General features: G+C 44.5%; 1 protein-coding gene across 1 annotated transcript in view; it reads left to right on the top strand.

The window, feature by feature from the left end:
- Window positions 1-17,902, top strand: part of cacna1c (calcium channel, voltage-dependent, L type, alpha 1C subunit) — a 91,031-nt gene that overhangs the window by 39,815 nt on the left and 33,314 nt on the right. Inside the window, 2 exon segments of the mRNA XM_086022624.1 lie at window positions 14,095-14,234; window positions 17,415-17,554. Coding sequence (XP_085878750.1) covers window positions 14,095-14,234; window positions 17,415-17,554 — 280 coding nt within the window.

The following is a 17,902-nucleotide window of genomic DNA, read 5'->3' as shown; positions in this document are numbered from 1 at the left end:
CTTTGTGGCTTAAAATCAACTCCACTTGATAGTTTTGGCCCAAACATGGATTAGTGACAGGTGGTTTTTGCTCCGAAAACAGTAAAAGCAGGCACCGGCTTGTGAGTTTTCCATTATTATATGCACACACACACGCACGTCAATGTATTTGATATACTGTAAGAAAAAAGGAGCTTTTTACGGGAAGAGTCCTATGAGGAGTGGCCGTGGGCGGATAAAAAGTCCAAATATGGTCGCAGGTGTCGCCCGAGTGTCCCGGCTTCCTCAAAGTGAGCCTCTGCATGGTTTTATAACTGCGGTCAAGTCGGGCAGCCGTTTCGGGGAGAAGCTCATTAAAAAACAGGCGCACACACGCCTGCACACACATCAAAGATGCTTCTGTTTTTATGTTGCATCCTTACGCATCGGCATCATTAGCGGGAGCCGACCGTCTCTTAACTTCACTGTGGACAGGAATGATCGGGGGGTGGGCGATATAACCACAGCCGAACGATTTTGAAAAGCAGTCCTTTTTTTTTTTTTGTCCTCCTTAATATTGCGATTTGATATGCGATTAATCTGTAGGTTTTTTTTTTTTTATTTATAAATGTCAGATCCTCGTTGAGCAGATGAAGTGCAATTTATAGTAATGGCTAATAGCTAGCATGTAGCATCATTTTGCAGCACACACATTTCTTTGTATTGTTTTTTTTTTTTTTTTTTTTTTTTTTTTTTAATCTTTTTATATGATGCTTTATCTGTTCACTTTTTTCCCCCACAAGCATCCGTGCAGGCCGCTTGCTGCACTTTGCTTCAACTGTGATTTCATTTTCTGCCGCAAATATACGCTCGCAAGTAAAAAGCTGCGTGGGCACTTTTGAGCCCTTTGACGCAAATGGGGAATATTTTATTCACGCCGGCCAATGAGCGAGCACTTTTGATGCTTTTTTTTTTTTTTTTTTTTTTTTTTTTGGCGCGTGCGTGCGTGCATATTTCTGTGTGCGTTGCTACAGTCACGCCGCAGGGTCTCGCTCGATGTAAATCGTCAAGTTGACTTACGGATTTGATTGCTATGGGAGTTTAGGCGAGTGGCACTCGGCCTATGTGTGTGCCTTTTAAGTGCTTTTCAACAGGTGTGTGCTGCAGTCAGCACTGACACAGATTAGCCGCCGGCCGTGCGAACCGCTCTCTCACACACACACACACACACACACACACACACACACACACACACGCGCGCGCGCAGTTGAGTGGTCTCCCGAAAGTGTCGTGTTCGATGTCAAGTTTGGCGACCGTGCGCAGTGACCTCTTGGATTTGTTCCGTCTGTCCTTCAACTCCGATTAAGTCAAACTCCGTTACCCAAAAGGCGACGCTTGTCATGCCTGCAAATAAAAGCTGCACCAACATTGGGACTCATTCTCTTGCAGTTATCTAAATGTATTTGTAAATATTCGGTCAGTGGAAATAAAAAGTCTACACACCCCTGTTCAAATGCCAAGTTTTGCGATATATAAAATTGAATGTGACCAATAACCTGTCCCATGTTTTGTTTTTTGTTTTTTTTTATTTCAGAGAGATAGAATAAAAATAACTCGAATAATATGGTTGCATAAGTATGATCTCCAAATAAAGTCTCTAAGCGGGATTTTTCCACCCAAAAAGTTCACCTTTCGTCCCGTGTGTTTGGGAGATTTTGTTGTGGTCTGATGAGACAAAGGTTGAAATTTTGGGCCATGATGCCAAAGGATATGTTTTGGCCGCAACACTGCAACAGGTTATAGGTAACATAAAATGTTTACTTATTTATCCATCCTTCGGTCTTACCACAAACCTTCAAATTCACCAACTTGAAATACAAAATAACACATTTACAAGAATATAAAGAGGCATAAAAAGAGGAAAACAAATCTCCACCTTGAAATCCTCCCCTCATGTGTCATCCTTCCTCCTCCTCTCATCCTCTCCTATCCCTGCTTCCTCACTCTCCTCCCTTCCGCCTAATACTTTGTCACTCTCCCCATCCATTATTCATGGCGCAGTCACAGTCGGCATTAAAGGGCCTGGCAATATCGCTACGGCAACGACGCAGCGCAGGCACTCGCAGTAGGCAGAGGCAGCAGCCGCGTTGGATCATGGGAAACTGGGTCACCTCCCAGGAGCGGGAGAGTGCAGGGATGCAGAGGAGGGAGGTCGCTGAGGCGCACACACGCGGACACGCACACACCTGATGGTTGTCCTACAAAAGTCTCAGGACAGGAAATGAGACGATACGGCAGGCAGAGATCTGATGAGCTGTGATTCAAAGCGCAGCGGCATCTGTTCTTTCATGTTTTGACCACTGGGTTTAGTTACGCAAGGGTTTCGAAATATTAGAAACGCCTCTCAGTATGAAAGTGTGCTCCCTCTTATGTGTTCCAGTTATAAGATGAATGGCAGCATTTTGAACCAAGACATGGAAATGTAGTTCATATTTTGACCTTTGTGTTGCCGTAGAACGCAGTCCCAGCACAGGTCTCAAATGTTTGAGCGAGAGATAGACCGATATGTTTTTTTTCAGGGCCGATACCGATTATTAGTAGTCAAGGCGGCCAATAACCGATATTTGGAGCCGATATTAATTTTACGTTCGTTTTGGCATCGAAATGTAAAAAAAAAAAAACAGAAAAGAAAATTCTTAACTTTGTTGGAACGGCTTTAAGCATATGTTTATTGAACAGTTTTTCAGATTTGCATAATGTAGTTTTTTTTTTTTTTATTATTATTGTTATAATTTTTGGTCAATTTACATCTTTATCAAATTCTAACAAAAAGTTCAGGGATCACCCAGGGTTGTCAGCGTGCCTTAAAAAGTGAAATGAAAACACTTAATAAACACAAAAATAGCTCCATATAGTTTTAGACAGTAAATGAAGTTCTCCAAAATTTACAAATGACAGAAAATGTTACTTTCACATATCTTTGTTTTGATTTCAACACCCTTTTAAATTGATTTATTATCGGCCATCAGATTTTTTTTAAAAGGCCGTTGCTGATATTCGTCAAAATGCACAATATCGGTGCCGATAATCAGCCAAGCCGATACTCTGTTTATCCCTATTTTGAGCGTCCCTGAACGCACCACAGCGGGTCTGCTGTGGAAATGCGTCGATTCGCAAGACTTTGCCGATTATTTTTTTTTTTACGCGGCTCACATGAAGAACAGGAACGCAGGCCACACAGGAATAAAAACTCCATGTCAAGTAGGCCTAAACGGCAAATTCATCAGAGAGAAAAATTGAGCACCGTTGCCCGCTTTGCACAATTCACATCTCAATTATCTCAACGCTTTCAAATCCTTTCGGAGGAGCCTCTTATCTACGCTCCTTTGAGGAGGCTATGGATTTAATGAGGGGGATCAATATAGGAATATGGGCCTTTACCGGGAGTCACTTCATTACTTTATCTAATTAAAAAGATGCATTCGGGCTCTACATCACGGCTTTATTCCGTCACGTGTCGTCGCCACCGCTTGAACATCCGGCCATAAAGCACGCGCGTACAGTGACGCGAGTGAACAGATGGTGAAATGTCAGTGTACGGTTCGGCCGCATGACTTGACCTCACGTTAGCCTTTTGCTTTGCACCGCAGTGATGTAGAAGCGAACAATGACAACGTAGAAGATTTTTATTTTTTATTTATTTTTTTTTTAAGTAAAATGAACTAGGGGCATTAAAACTAGTATCCTGTTGCATTGAGAAGTTGGAATTGCCTTTTTCCCTCCTCCTCCTTGGGAGCTGGAATGTGGGTCGATTGTGAGGCAGAGGTGGGACAATTTTAGATGACTTTCTTAAAAAATATCCCACTCTATATCCCTTTTACGCTTCCTCCTCGCTTGGCAGTATATGTGTGTGTCGCTCCTTTACCGGCGACGTCGAGCCTCAACGTCGAGGAGGAGACGGAAGAGGAAGCGGGCATGCTAATGAATGCGCCGCCACAGCTGCAATCATTTAGGCTCTTAACTTTTATTAGCAGCGGAGCAAAACGTCGGCGGCACGCAAATGTAATGTAAAAAAAAAAAAAAAAGTTATTTTGAGACGAATGATACGGCGCTGTGAGCTCGTCGTGGAGATGCAGTGCGGTTAAAAATAGAAGTTGCAAAGTTGTCCTTTTTTTTTTTTTCCCAGGGTTCATATTGAGTTCTGCTCGCAGCCGTTGGGGATTGGTCCAACGTGGCGCGGCTGCGAAATGCGCCAAACAAGTAGCGCGCGGCGCAAACTTTTCAAGCCCGCGACTCGCCCCGCGCCGCTAACGGGGGCGTGTCTGCTTTCCTGTGGGAGCTGGAGGAGGGAACAGAACGGCGTTTATCATTTTTCATAACGACTCCCCAGGCTACTGCTTGTCGCCCGTCGCAGAGAGATTTGAAGCGCCATCTGTGTGCAAAACACGCAATCCACTAAACTGGTGGGAAAAAAAGCGGTGTGACATACTATACTGGCGGCATATCGAGGGGCTAAGCAAACACAAAGGGCACAGCTTCCTGTCTGCAAGTGCTCAAACACCCACGAGCGCCGCGCACGTCCACGGAGTCTATTCTAAGGTACACATCGCACTGGCTTAAACAAATCACAGGCCTCCATTGTTTAGATACGCAAGTGCATAGATGGATACGGTACGCTCGCCGATGTCTATTATTAGAACGTGGCATAAAGTTGAACCGACACAACTTGAGTTGCGCAACTTGCTAATAAAACCCAAAGCAACAATTGTGTGCCTTTAGAAGTTAATAATGCTCACTTTTCATCCACACGTGTACTTAAACAGTCCCGCGTGTGTGCCGCGATGACAGGTTTGAATTGGCGACAAGAAAGTCATGTGGCAAAAATGGGGTCAGTCCATCATACACTCGCTGGACACTTTATTAGGTACACCTACAGTGCATACCCAATTGGGATTCAGAGAGAGCTACAGTGTTGCTTCGAGATACGATTAGCTTAATGCTAACCCATAATGGAAAACACCATAGACGGGCCGATTAGCTTAATGCTAACCCATAATGGAAAACACCATAGACGGGCTGATGATTAGCATCGGTAGTTTCAGTTCCGTTTCCATTCTGTTTGCGTCCCTTTCATTGCATTTTGAATCCACCTTCGCGTCTTCCTATGATAAGTCTCGATGAGAGGAGGAGGAGAGCGCGTGGCGTTCTCGTTGTATGACAACCGCGCCGCAGAAAGCAAAACATGGAGATAGATGTTTGTTGCGATGGGCTCCATTACCTCCTCAAGGACGATTAATCGACGTCACGGCGTTCATTGATCACGCCTGCAACGGCGTCCGCGGCCTTGTTTGTCGCACGCCGAGCAGCCTGTCGCACACAACAAGGAGAATAGCGCTGTTTTGTAAAACATACATGTAAAAACATAATAAAAGAGAATGTGAAGTTGTTTTTTTTTTTTGGGTTTTTTTGCCTTGTGTCCAAACGCGTTCTTCAGAGTAATATTGCGTTTGTGGAATAAGAATGAAGCAAATCAAGCCGTCCTGCGCCGCCCTCTGAAATTGACGTCAAAATGCCCTCGGGCTCGCATTGCAGACGTCACCTGGCCAAATTCAGAAGCCAGGTGAGCCGTGACGTCCGCGATGCGAGCCCGAAGGCACTTCGGCGTCACTCTCCGTCGACGGCAGACGGATGGATGTCATTGCCAATAAAATGTTTGCCTCGAGTTCCGCTTTAAATGGCCGTGGCCGAGTGCCGCCTCTTATTGATCGGATGGTGAGGGGGAGCGGCGTAAAAAAGAGACAGACGCAGAAGCAGCTGTTTCTCCACTCACGTTGATGTGGAAAATGACTCATGTCCCTCTTTCAAATGCCGTCCAAAGTGTTGTGTGAAAGGATGTCATCGTAAAAGACATTTATGGAGAAGCATTAGCTATTTGCAGCTCTCCAGCGAGCAGATGAACCACTGCTGTCGCTCATATTAAAAAAAAAAGAGCATCGTTCAGCCATAATGTGGCCTCCATTTTTCACGACGCAATTCAAAATAAGCTTTCGTTATTAATTATAACGATTTTTTTTTTTTTCGTTTTTAGCTTTAATAAAATGTTTCCTCATTATGCTAATGTGAAAATTGGCTTTCACACATTTCCAACAAAGAAATAAGCGTTTACAGAGCAAACTGTTGTATTGTCCCCTCAAGTTAATGTTTTGAGCAAACAACTTGCTTGCTTTCTTGTGCTAACATTGTTGCCATAAATGTCAATACAGGGCATGAATTCTACCCGCCAACAGAGAAAATTGATATCAAGAGTTAGTTTTGTGTACTTTTGAGGCGTCATCCACTTCCTGTGTGTTTTGGCATGTTTCGTGGGAATCAAATGTCGTCCTCTAAATCCTGAATGCTTATTACGATGGATGCTCCGAACGATCGGGCACCGATCATGATGGTGCCGATTTTCGTGAAAAATGACGCGATGGGAATATTCGATCAAAGACGTTTTTCAGTTATCTTTGCGACTGAGGAATTGTTGTATTGCGCCAGCAACGGTTTTGTATTTCTTCATGCTTTTGAAAATATATATAGATTTTTGTCAAAATTACGCCAATAATATGGCTGTTTTTTTTTTTTGTTTTTTTTTCAGATATTGCATAATAGCAGTCACCATAAATAAATGGAAAAAACCAGATATTCCATGTGATCGTAATCGGTATCGGCTGATCTCACTCATGCATGATCGGTATCAGTGTCATAAAACCTGATCGGAACACACCTACTTTTTCCCCTCACTTCCGTGAAATCTCCTTTTCGCTAAACTGCCGTCGCCCGACACTTGGAAACGCACAAAGACGACCCTCTCGCCCCTCTTTGAACCGCCCGCATTTCGCCCCTTTTTTGGATGTCAGCCATTTTAGTTCCGGGCAGGACTCTCTCTCCTCGGGGTCAGTTTTCTCCGCCGGCTGCCGGGAGATTGATGAGACTCCAGCTGAGTCTCCGAGGGTGCCGGCGTGGGGTTGGGGGGGGGACAGGCTCCATCGAAGGCCGAACAAGCAGAACTAATGGGCACGCTCCAGAGGGAAGCGAGGCGGCGAGATAGCGAGGGAGCGCGAGCACTTGTGGAGCTTACAATATGCTCGCATTTAAAACCAGATTAATAGATTGAGCATCTGGAGGCATTGTGCTCATCCGTCCTCCCTTGTGTCCTTCCATACATTCTCCAATTAATTCCAACCGTCTTGGAGTCATTTGTCGTCGGCGGCGTGTCCCCACAACGCGCTGAAGGACGGCCGTGATACTGAATCTGTATTGCCCGTGCACGTTTGTCATGTCCTTTATCTGTGCGTGCGTGCGTGTGTGTGTGCCGTGACGCCGAGTACAGTTTGTCCTCTCTTACGAAACAAGCCATTAGCACACATCTGTGCTCCCCGCAGACCTAAAGACTGCTCGGAGTCTTAAATGCAAATGTCTGGTGTGCGCGCGCGCGTGTGTTTTGTAACCAAAGGGTCGAGTTGAGAGAAGAAAGAGACCTTGTGATTATTGGACGGACAACAGATAAGAACAAAAAAGGGAGATAATGACGGGAGGGGTGGGCCGCGAGGATGGCTAGCATGCCAGACCCAGCGGGGTGTTCGCATCGCAGCGCTGGGTGGGAAGTTAATGAGAGGCTAACTCACAAGTGCGCACGTCAACGCGGACACACGCAAGCGCTGCGAGGCGGAAGGGATTCATTCGGCTTTAAAACATTAAAGGAAAAAAAAAAAGTTTGCAAAGGAAAAAACTGTAATGGTCACAATAACAACTAAAGTTAGCAGTACGGTACACAAACCAATCAGGCGCGAGCGAGACCAAGAAATCGAAGAAATGAAACGCGTCCTTGCTGCCATATTGTGATCTACTGCCGTCTGGCCCGACTGCGTGTTGACAGGCTGAGATCTATCGTCGTTCAAGGCTCACTGCGGACACAAACGCACAGTCACGCATTCAACAAATGCGTCCAGCGGGGTTAAATGACATGTTAAAAGACTTCGTTTCACCCAGACCAGAAAAAATTGAGATTTTCCGTTTAACTGCATATTCGTCGGATAAAGATGTTCGACTGTTGGAAATGGATATTGGGTTAGGGTTAAGGAGAGACTTATTTACTTGCGATCTCAGAGTTGTATTCTGCCGCAGTTTTCATTAGTCTGGCCGGTCAGGACTTTCAGGACGTCGGTGAAGACGTAGGGGCGGGGGAAACATTGATTGATTGGCGAAACTTTCGAGAGACAAGACACGAACAAGTATAAGGGAGGGAACTTCATAGCCATGCAAGAAAGAAGATGTAAGACCTGGACAAAGGTCACCCTTCAATATCCGACAGTCTTTAGGTTCTGATGAGTCGTGGACTTTAAAGCCCTTTTCACACTGCACTTAGCGACTTTCCTAGAGAACAGAAAGAGCGCAGGACGTCGACAGAGACTTACTTAAGCTCATATGTGCTTTCCTCAACATGTCGGATCGACTTCTCGCCTCCTGGAAGTTGGGATTGTCTTTTTATAGCGCGTGGGTCGGCGTTTTCACCAGCGCTACTATGGCAACGGCAGGGGAGTGGGTGTTTGCAGTTAATCCCGTTTGGTGTCATGGTGCCATCGCTGGGGGAGCCGCACTCCCAACGTTATTTCATCAATGCTTGTCGCGCACGGGACAATTAATTGCGTGATACCAGAGCTGCTGATTACATCGCTAGCGCTGCTCTTCGAGCCGCGCGGATTCACCGCACGTGTACACACACACTGCGCCCGAGTTGTTTCTCATTCCGTTTCTCTATTTTCACCGGGCACGGGCTTTGGTTTCGCTTGACTGGATATCAACTAGGAAGGAATGATGGAGTCATTCTCGGCAGACGCACAAGAAACGGAGAGGCGCGCGCACGCTCATTCGCGGGGCTTTTTGCCGGGGCTCTCAGAGGAGATTGAGGGCTGTGTTCGGCTGCGATAGCCGCGAAACAACAAATTTGCCGCGTAGTGAGACAAAAGGAGGATTTCTTTGGCGTCAGCAGAAGAGCGGCTCAAAAACAGAACAATATTATACTTTTGGCCCTTTCAAGTGAAAATCAACCCAAATGCAATTTTTTCAAGAATATGTTCCCAGCAGCTCCACTCGTCTAAATTTGATATTGTGATTAATATTGCGTTTGTGGAATATGAGTTAAAAGCGGCAAAATCCACACTTTTTTTTTTCGCCATGTCAGCGGGCGGCCATTTTGTCATTTTTTCCCGACTGAAAATGACATCGCACCTGTGACGAGCTGCGAGCTGTGATTGGTTGTTACCTGAGCAGTTGTGATGTCATTTTCAGTCGACAGAAGTGACAAAATGGCCGCCCCCAGAGATGGCTAAAAAATGGGTGGGTTAACTCTTATTACACAAACGCAATATTTATCAGAATGCCTTGTTTCAACTAGTGGGCTTGCATCGAACATATTCTTGAAAAAAATATATATGTTTGGGTTGACTTCCCTCTTTAAAAACACTTTTACCTCTATTTGCTCGCGATTGAATAAAGTGGCGCCTTGGGATGCAGGTTTCAGTCATTAACTCAAAACACTTGTATCTCAAATCATTACCCATTGAAATGAATGGAAGGGGCTATTCATTTCATTCCATTGCTTTTATTTATCCGTCAAACGGAATGGAAAGTCTTTCATTTGGTCACAAGCTCGATTGCTTCATTGTTCATTTTGTGTCGCCTCCTTTGAATGCTCACGCTTGGACGGCAAAGAAAAAGACAGAAGAGGGTTCAAACTGACAAAAATAAGCAAAGGCGTGTCTGAGAGGTGGATATGGACCGTTGGGAGACGGGGGAAGGATGCCAAGCTGCCTCAGTTACAAAGAAATGAGGTTGAATTCCCTATGATTATGTTATATGCGTACAGTACTTATGGTTTCACAGAATGCGTTTACTTTCTGTATCCATGCAAAAAAAAAAAAAAGATTGTACTGCGCTGTACAAAAGTCGTAAGTGGCTGCTCATCCCTCCAATGAAATTGCAGTTTAGTCAACCTCAGGAATGCCCCAAAAATAAGAACTCGGGATTCAGTGAACTTCCACTCTTATATATTCCCTCGCAGAGCAATATGGCTCCCACGTGCACGCAGTCACACGTGGCGATCTGGTAATCCATCTCACGCTGTCAGTTTAGCAAGCGGCATCTTGATGCGCTACAGTGCCCGTGCGCCGCTTCGCTTTGTCTTCATTTGAGCCTCTGCGTTTCGCACTAGCCTAGCGTAAGGCAAAGAGCTTTCGGTCCGCCCGTTCACCTTCACTGTTTCATTATCTTCCAAGCGTTCTTTTACCGCCTTCATCTCCTTTCTTGTTTGGCAAGGTTCTCGCTCGCCGTCTCGCGCACATGCGCACACGCACACACACACACGAGCTGTCTATAGGAGATGATTTATGCTCCTGTGTTCTTTTTATTTTTAGACCAATTACTCTCTTTCGCTCTCTCTCCTTCTCCTCTGCTTATATTGTTCCTTCTCTGCTCACTTCTAAATATTGTCCTCCCTTTTTGACACCTTTGCTTGTATTTACAGGCACTTTTGAAATGTTTCACCACCCCCACCCCCCCTCCCCACGCCCCGCCCCCAACCTTTCTCGCTCTAAAAGCGAGCAGGTCAGGTTGAATAAAGCTCACTTTTGCGCATGTGGGACCGTATTTGTCCCTGTTGTGCACCGGCGCTCCAGGCGCCCTAACCCAGAACAGGAAAAGGAAAAGCACATGAAGACAGTGAATTAATGAATAATTAATCCCAGACAATAAAAGCTTAATGGTAATGCATTTACCGTCTGTTTGATCGGCGTGGTCGGTCGGAGGCGGATCCGGCGCGAGGGCGAACCAAGTGTGCGTGAGTTGTGAGAAAGTGACGTGATTAATAAATGAAGAACATGCGAAGACGTTAAAATAAAAAATAAAAAAAAAGGAAGAAAAAAAAGTATTTTTTCGAGAGTAATGTGTCTCGCAAAGTGGCAAGATTTCCATTCGATTTATTCTCTGTTGAAACTATTTTGTTCCTGGTGATGTCAGCTTTATCAGCCGCATGTTTTTCCCAATCAGCGCTTGTGTGATCTATCGAGGGTCAAAGGTCGTGAGCGGTGATGGTTCCCCCGCACACAACAGCACAGAAAGTCTAATCTTTAGCAAGATAATCCTTTCCAGAGCTTAAGTCTGTTAATTGAAATGGTTTCAAATGTGGGAAGCTAGCATGTTCAGATTTTTTTTTCTTAAATTGTATTTTGTTTTAATTTTTTTATATTTTTGTTTTATTTTGTGTTCATTATGTACTTATTTCTACTTGCATCTTCATTCTTAATTTGATTTTGTTCCTATTGTTCAGCCCCCAAAATTTGCCCGCGTCGGAGCCATGCCGGACACGAATCGAAGAAGCGGACTGTGACAAAAAAACAAAAAAACAAAAAACAGTAGCAATTAGGACCATGCGGGTATTCTCGGTACAGTTCTGATCAGTGTCGTCGGCGCGCGCGGAAGCGCAGCTGCGGCTGCAAGCCCGCAGTTTCCATGGCAACGTGGGAACCCATCTTGGTCTCTATGGTAACTTGTGGTTGGCACCCAGGAAGAAAGATTGAGCGAGAGAGTGGGAGTGAAAACAAGGAAGAAAGAAATAGATGAGGTGGGAACACTGAGGGGGGGGGGCGGGTTTAAAGAAAACGACAACCGGGGACACAAAGTCCTCACATGTATGTAATAATGAGTACAACTTTGGGAACTACAATGTAAAAAAAAAAAAAAAGTCCACACTTCACTGCGCTGTCACATCTGCGGCTTCAAAATGGTTCATCGCGACACACAAGCAGAAGGTCAAGGCGAATGGAAACACGGTCCATCCTGCGATAGAATGTCGATGCTGTAATCCGATTGGCTGCGCTGATGGATTGGCGGTTGAGTTGACCTATTACAGTTAACCCAATTATTGCGCCGGCGCGCTCACCTTTCCGCCGTGCCTGCGTTCCTCGTTCTCTCGTCCAGCCATCCATCCATCCATCCTCTCCTCTTTTACCCTCCCATTCCTTTCCCGTCACTAACCAGATTAGTTGCCCCGCCCCCCACCCCCCGTTTATTGATTTTGCCCTTTGCCAGGCCGCAGATCGGAAGGAGAGTGAGTTGACGTGTGTGTGTGTGTGTGTGTGTGTGTGTGTGTGTGTGTGTGTGTGTGTGTGTGTGTGTGTGATACTACCAGATGTGATCTGCTGTTCCGACCACATGTTCTTCTCTTCTTTAGAGGTCTGAGCGCCACGCGGGCGGCCTGTCACGGGCAGACGCGCAACACGTGTGTTGATGCATGTGCGTACTTAATTAGACTGCTCGCTGCGTGGTGGAGAGTGATGAATATAAAACCTATCAGTTATGGAACCCCTCTGCAAGTGACACCTTAAAAAAAAAAAAAGAGAGAGGGAGAGAGAGAGAAATAAAAAAGGTGTTTCATGTAAAGTCTCAATGCAAATAAGACATTTTTCAAATGAGACGGACCAGCTCCACTGAGGCTTAAATCTCTAATTGTCTTTCAAATGGGGATACACTCCATAATAGTCATCGCCTAATCTGCGCTAATCAAATTACCTTAATCAGCCATGTCGACGCAAGTGTGCTATTGATTTGGCACCTAAATGGACTTTTCAGTATCGGGTAATAAAATCCGGTCATTTACCTGAGCCGAATAATATTGTCAAACCTAGCTAATAAATACGTAGGTTCTATTTATTCTATAATTAAAAAGCAGTTTTGAAACAATTTTTTCTGGAGGTTTAAAGACGTCATTGTGCTGAACAGTGGATCTAAAAAGTCTACACACCTCTGCGCATGTCAAAATAATTGATTCCAATCGAAAGTGTGACGCATGAACGTGCAAGTGCTAATCGGATCACTATTTTGAATGTCCATGAAAACAGCGCATCCGATCATAACTTTAATTAGCCGCTGGCTACTATTCGGAACTGTTCGTAATTCCTTCCACCTTGCCTCAGGCCCGAGTTCCAACTGAAAAAAAAATAGCCCAAAAGCCACCATCATCGATGTCTGACGCAAAATGCTCGAAGAAGCCGAGGTCAACGTTCAGCCAGCTCGTAGCTCCGGCGTCAGGTTCCTCCGGTTCCTCCCACAGCAGTCCGCTGAGATCCCTTTGACCCCGCCGCCCAAAGCTTGAGCCGGGCGTGAGCGTGCGACCATGGGAAAGCACCAGGACGCGCACAAGGGGCAGCGTGGACAGAGTGATGGATGAAAGCAGATATTTTGGTGTTGTTCAAAATGAATCAGGGAGAAAGCGGCTTCTTGTTGGCTCGCTATCCAAGTTCCACATGGTTGCCTTGTCCTGTTATTCATATTAAGTGACAGCAGATGAGGTGTAGAAGAAAAGTGCTTTTTTTTTTATGACCATACTCGTAAAATTATGTAATCCCACCCCCTTCCTTCTGTTAAGGCCGTTTTGGGCCATTTCCCAGGACACCCCCCCCCCCCCTCTCAGTCGGGGGTCATCGCTACGACAACAATGTTGTAGCAAAACTCTTGAAGTGTGTCCGTGTCTATGCGCACGCAGTTGTGGCAGGAAGTGTGAGTCCTTGTTTAAATAATCAATATGCTTTGTACTCAACACGTCAGACCAGTGGTTCTCAAACTTTTTTACACCAAGTACTACGGTATGTTAAAAAAAAAAGTACCGTCATCATGACCATATTATATATATATATATTATGTATTATATATATGTATATTATATGTGTATATGTATAAATGTATATATATATATATATATATATATACTGTATGTATATGTATATATTAGTGCTGTCAGCGATTACCTTTTTTTAACTAATTAATTCCAACGTTTTCTATAATTGATCGCGATTAATTGTATTTTTCAACTCCAATTGTATATATATATATATATATATATGTATATATATATATATATGTATATGGGTGTGTGTGTGTGTGTATATGTATATGTGTGTGCAAATGTATATATGTGTGTGTGTATATGTATATGTGTATATGTACTGTATATATGAGCAACGCTTGAAGAAGAAATTAGACAGAGGCGTTTTATGTAATATGATGTATTTAAATAAACACGTCGTGTGCGCTTCTCTGCAGGAGCGTGTGGAGTATTTATTCCTCATCATCTTCACCGTGGAGGCGTTCCTGAAGGTGATAGCCTACGGCCTGCTCTTCCACCCTAATGCCTACCTGAGGAACGGCTGGAATCTGCTCGACTTCATCATCGTAGTCGTCGGGTGAGTCAGCGGGGGTTTTTTTTTTTTCTTTTTTCTTTTTTAACTCATTTCTTAACAGAATTCCTCAAAGTGACCTCGTGATCCGCCAACAATGGAGTAGTTTCTTTCTCTGTGTGACATCTTTTAGCGAGGCAAAAGCCTGCAATGGCAGTGCGAGTGAGTCACAAAGGCCCATTTCCCATAACCGTCAAGCAATCTTTCACAGTGAATCAAGTTTTAAAGCCGCACTAAACCTTGGCCTACAGTGGATTGGTGAGCCTTAAACTGATTAGCTTGTTAGATGCTGATAGCAGAGCTGCGCTGTGTTTTTCTTTATCTGCCACTCAGCAACTATAGCCCATCTGCTAAGCCTCTGCATGTGTGTGCGTGCGTCTGTGGATGTGGTGCGTGTGTTTTGGCTAGCATTACGGTGCCAGCGCCTCTGGCATAAACACAACCTGTACCACTCTTAGACGGTTATCTAGCCTTTCTGTTTGTTTGTCTGAGGCTTTTTCTGTCTGTGTCTGGATGGAGGCTTTTATGATGACACGCTTACCAAACAAGAGCCGCCACGGCGCTCGCATTCTACTGTACAAGTGATGAGTTCTTTCTCCGACCTTGGCGAAGTGTGGATCAAGAAATATCGCACTTCAGTCAGTGTTTTTGGGGGTCACCTTTGAACAACAGAGCGGGTCTCCCCAATTAGCCCGTGGTGAGGAGTCATCAATAACACCAATTAGAGGTTGCTAACAGCATCACATCCTTGAATGTGACACTGAACATTTAATGGATTCATCATTGCCTACTCGGGGTTGGACAACTAAAGATTTTTCTTTGTAGTTGACTATAATGGAATGAAAGTCGAGTCGAAGTCGATGAGTTGATGACGTCGTTGATATTTTTCAGCGCAGTGTTCCCAACGTTTTTTGCGCCACGGACTGGTTTCACGTAAAGACTACTTCAACAAACCAGCATAGAAACAAGCAGCTAACCATTATGCTACTTATTATTGGATGTAACATTTGTTTAGGGTGGGGTCAATCTTGTTGGAGAGAAGTAAATTAAGGCTACAACAATCACTGTTCGGATTAGCCTAAGCGAATGAGGCTAACCGCTATTCTCGTCCACAGCGATCTTATTTTCGCACTTTTGGACCTACGCAGTGGTGTTAAGACTGTGCCGCCATTTTTTCTGTCATAAATTTGTCATCAGTCAACTTTAAAGCTTCAAACGTCGATGCAGGATACTGAAGTTGACTCATCGAGTAGTTGACTCATCGAGTAGTTGACTCATCGAGTAGTTGACTCATCGAGTAGTTGACTCATCGAGTAGTTGACTCATCGGTTCACCGGCACAGGGAGAAGCTATTGAAATCCTAATTGTAGTTTGCAGTGGTGTACACCTAGACATGTTTCTAATATTTTGTCCCTCGAAAAGGTCACCAAAATATTCAAAACACCTCTTGCGGGTAGGTTTGCCGACTTATACCTTAACACGGGGTATTACGGACCCTCACGCATAACATTGCTCGATTGCCTTGTTCAGCTCAAAATGATTGTACAGACATATGAAATCGTATATATGGAACAGAATGGTAAGTAAAAAAAGATGTCAGTCAAAACAGTGACGCATAAATACACGTGTCTGACACTGCACATATCCAGGATATGTTCATCTGTGGCAGCATCGCCTCGCCGTGCGTCTGTTTGAATGAGTGTTGTCTGAACTGCCAGCCAGCCTGTGTGTGTGTGTGGAAATGAGAAATGACAGTATATGCCCCCTCTGGAATGGTCAGCATATGGGTGAAAGATTTTGTACTGGTGCCAAGGCTTAAAAGGCAGGCAGTCAAAGGCTGTAATTGTCTTTTAATGCCACGCCACAGCAAAATGCTAATCAGTGGATCCTTGACGCGCTTTTTTCCCAGACCGTGTCAAAGGCAGGCGCGAGTCTAATTGAGAGGCAGGTAGAGTGACACAGAGATGCATTCTAAGTGCTCTTTTCAAGTGGTCATTTCATCTATGCTAATTGATAATTGTCCATGACTAATGCGCCCTGAGTGGCCTTTGAGGCAAGCACAGATGGGGGGGAAAAACGGTATTGTATGGTAATTTTAGAGATGAGAAGTGAAGTAATTAGCTCTGCTTAATGTGCATAATTTAAAAACTGAAGCCTCAATTTTCATTGGAGGATTAATAATTACGAGCTAGCTAGTTTCCTATTGCTCTTATTTTGGTTCGTTGTAGCTAGTTCCCGCTAGTGTACGTCACGCACATTAGCACTGCTAGCTACGCAACATGAGCTCTGTGTCACATTGTGTACATTAGCTCTGCTTAATGTACACAATTTCACACTGAAGCTTTAATTTTCAATGGAGGATTAATAATTACAAGATAGCTAGTTTACTATTGCTCTTATTTCGGTTCGTAGTAGCTAGTTCCCGCTAGTGTACGTCACGCACATTAGCACTGCTAGCTACACACACGAGCTCTGTGTCACATTGTGTACATTAGTTCTGCTTAATAGTACATCATTTCAAAACGGAAGGAGGATTAATAATTAAGAGCTAGCTAGTTTACTATTGCTATTTTTTTTGATTCGCAGAAGCCAGTTCCCACCAAGCCAAGCAATCAGTGTCGACGTCAACCCCTCAACAAAATACAACAATTTACGGTCAAGTGTTAATATGTGTGTTTTCCCATGTGTGAATGACAGAGGCAGCAGATGAAACGCTTTTCAGTGTTGTCATGCCGGAAAGAAGAAAAATAATGATTGTGTTTATATTCTCGCCGCTGATATTCCTCTGAGAAGCACATTTAACTGATGTCTTCAGCTGTTTCTATAAAAAAAAAATTTTAAATCAAGTTTCCAAGCTAGGTTAACATCTCTGTTTACTCCAGTTAAATTATTAATAAACTAATGGCTGGTTCTGATCCGGGGTTGGTGAATTCAATTTTTCAGGGGCTGGATTCGAAATTAAAATTAAAAGCGAGTCGGATGAGGCCTGCATTTTTGTTTATCTCACATTCAAACTTTTGCAGCTGTTTATTTGCACATAAATAGTTAGATTTCACGGTGTACTTTAAATCGTATGCCAAATACGCATCACAACACCGATAAACCCTTGTTTATTTGGAGTAGGATGTCAGCGTTATCGTATTTTTAGAATTATTTCCATTTGTTTTTTGTTGTTGTTTTTTTTAGGTTGTTCAGTGCCATCTTGGAGCAGGCCACCAAGGGTGACGGGACCGCTCCGATGGGAGGCAAGGCTGCAGGCTTCGACGTTAAAGCTCTGAGGGCATTCCGAGTACTCCGACCCCTCCGACTGGTCTCGGGAGTACCCAGTAAGTACGCAGAGTGGTCGCGGAAGCACAAAACTAGACAATACAAGCCTCTGGGGATCAGGTGCGGATGACGATGGCGACGAAATGAAGCACTGAGCTGGTATTGATGCTCGCCGCAATCAGGCACAATAGCAAACACACACGTTTGTCTACTTGCGCTTTATCTGATCTCGTCCTGTTTGCTCTCCCGTCGGATTATTGATTTCTTTGGCCACTAACGCAGATGGGCTCACAGACAACTTATCTGCTGCTTGTAATGTGCGCGCGCACGTGCGTCTGGGCGTGTGCAATTGTTCCCATGCTGCACCCCACCGTGACCTCTCTTCCACTTGGCATTAAATTGGTGTC

This window comes from Filicampus tigris, chromosome 22, assembly GCF_054856515.1.
Source record: "Filicampus tigris isolate MCC_2025a chromosome 22, RoL_Ftig_1.0, whole genome shotgun sequence".
Lineage (NCBI taxonomy): Eukaryota > Metazoa > Chordata > Actinopteri > Syngnathiformes > Syngnathidae > Filicampus > Filicampus tigris.
Note: the sequence above shows the minus strand (reverse complement) of the source record. Positions and strands in the feature narration are given on the sequence as shown.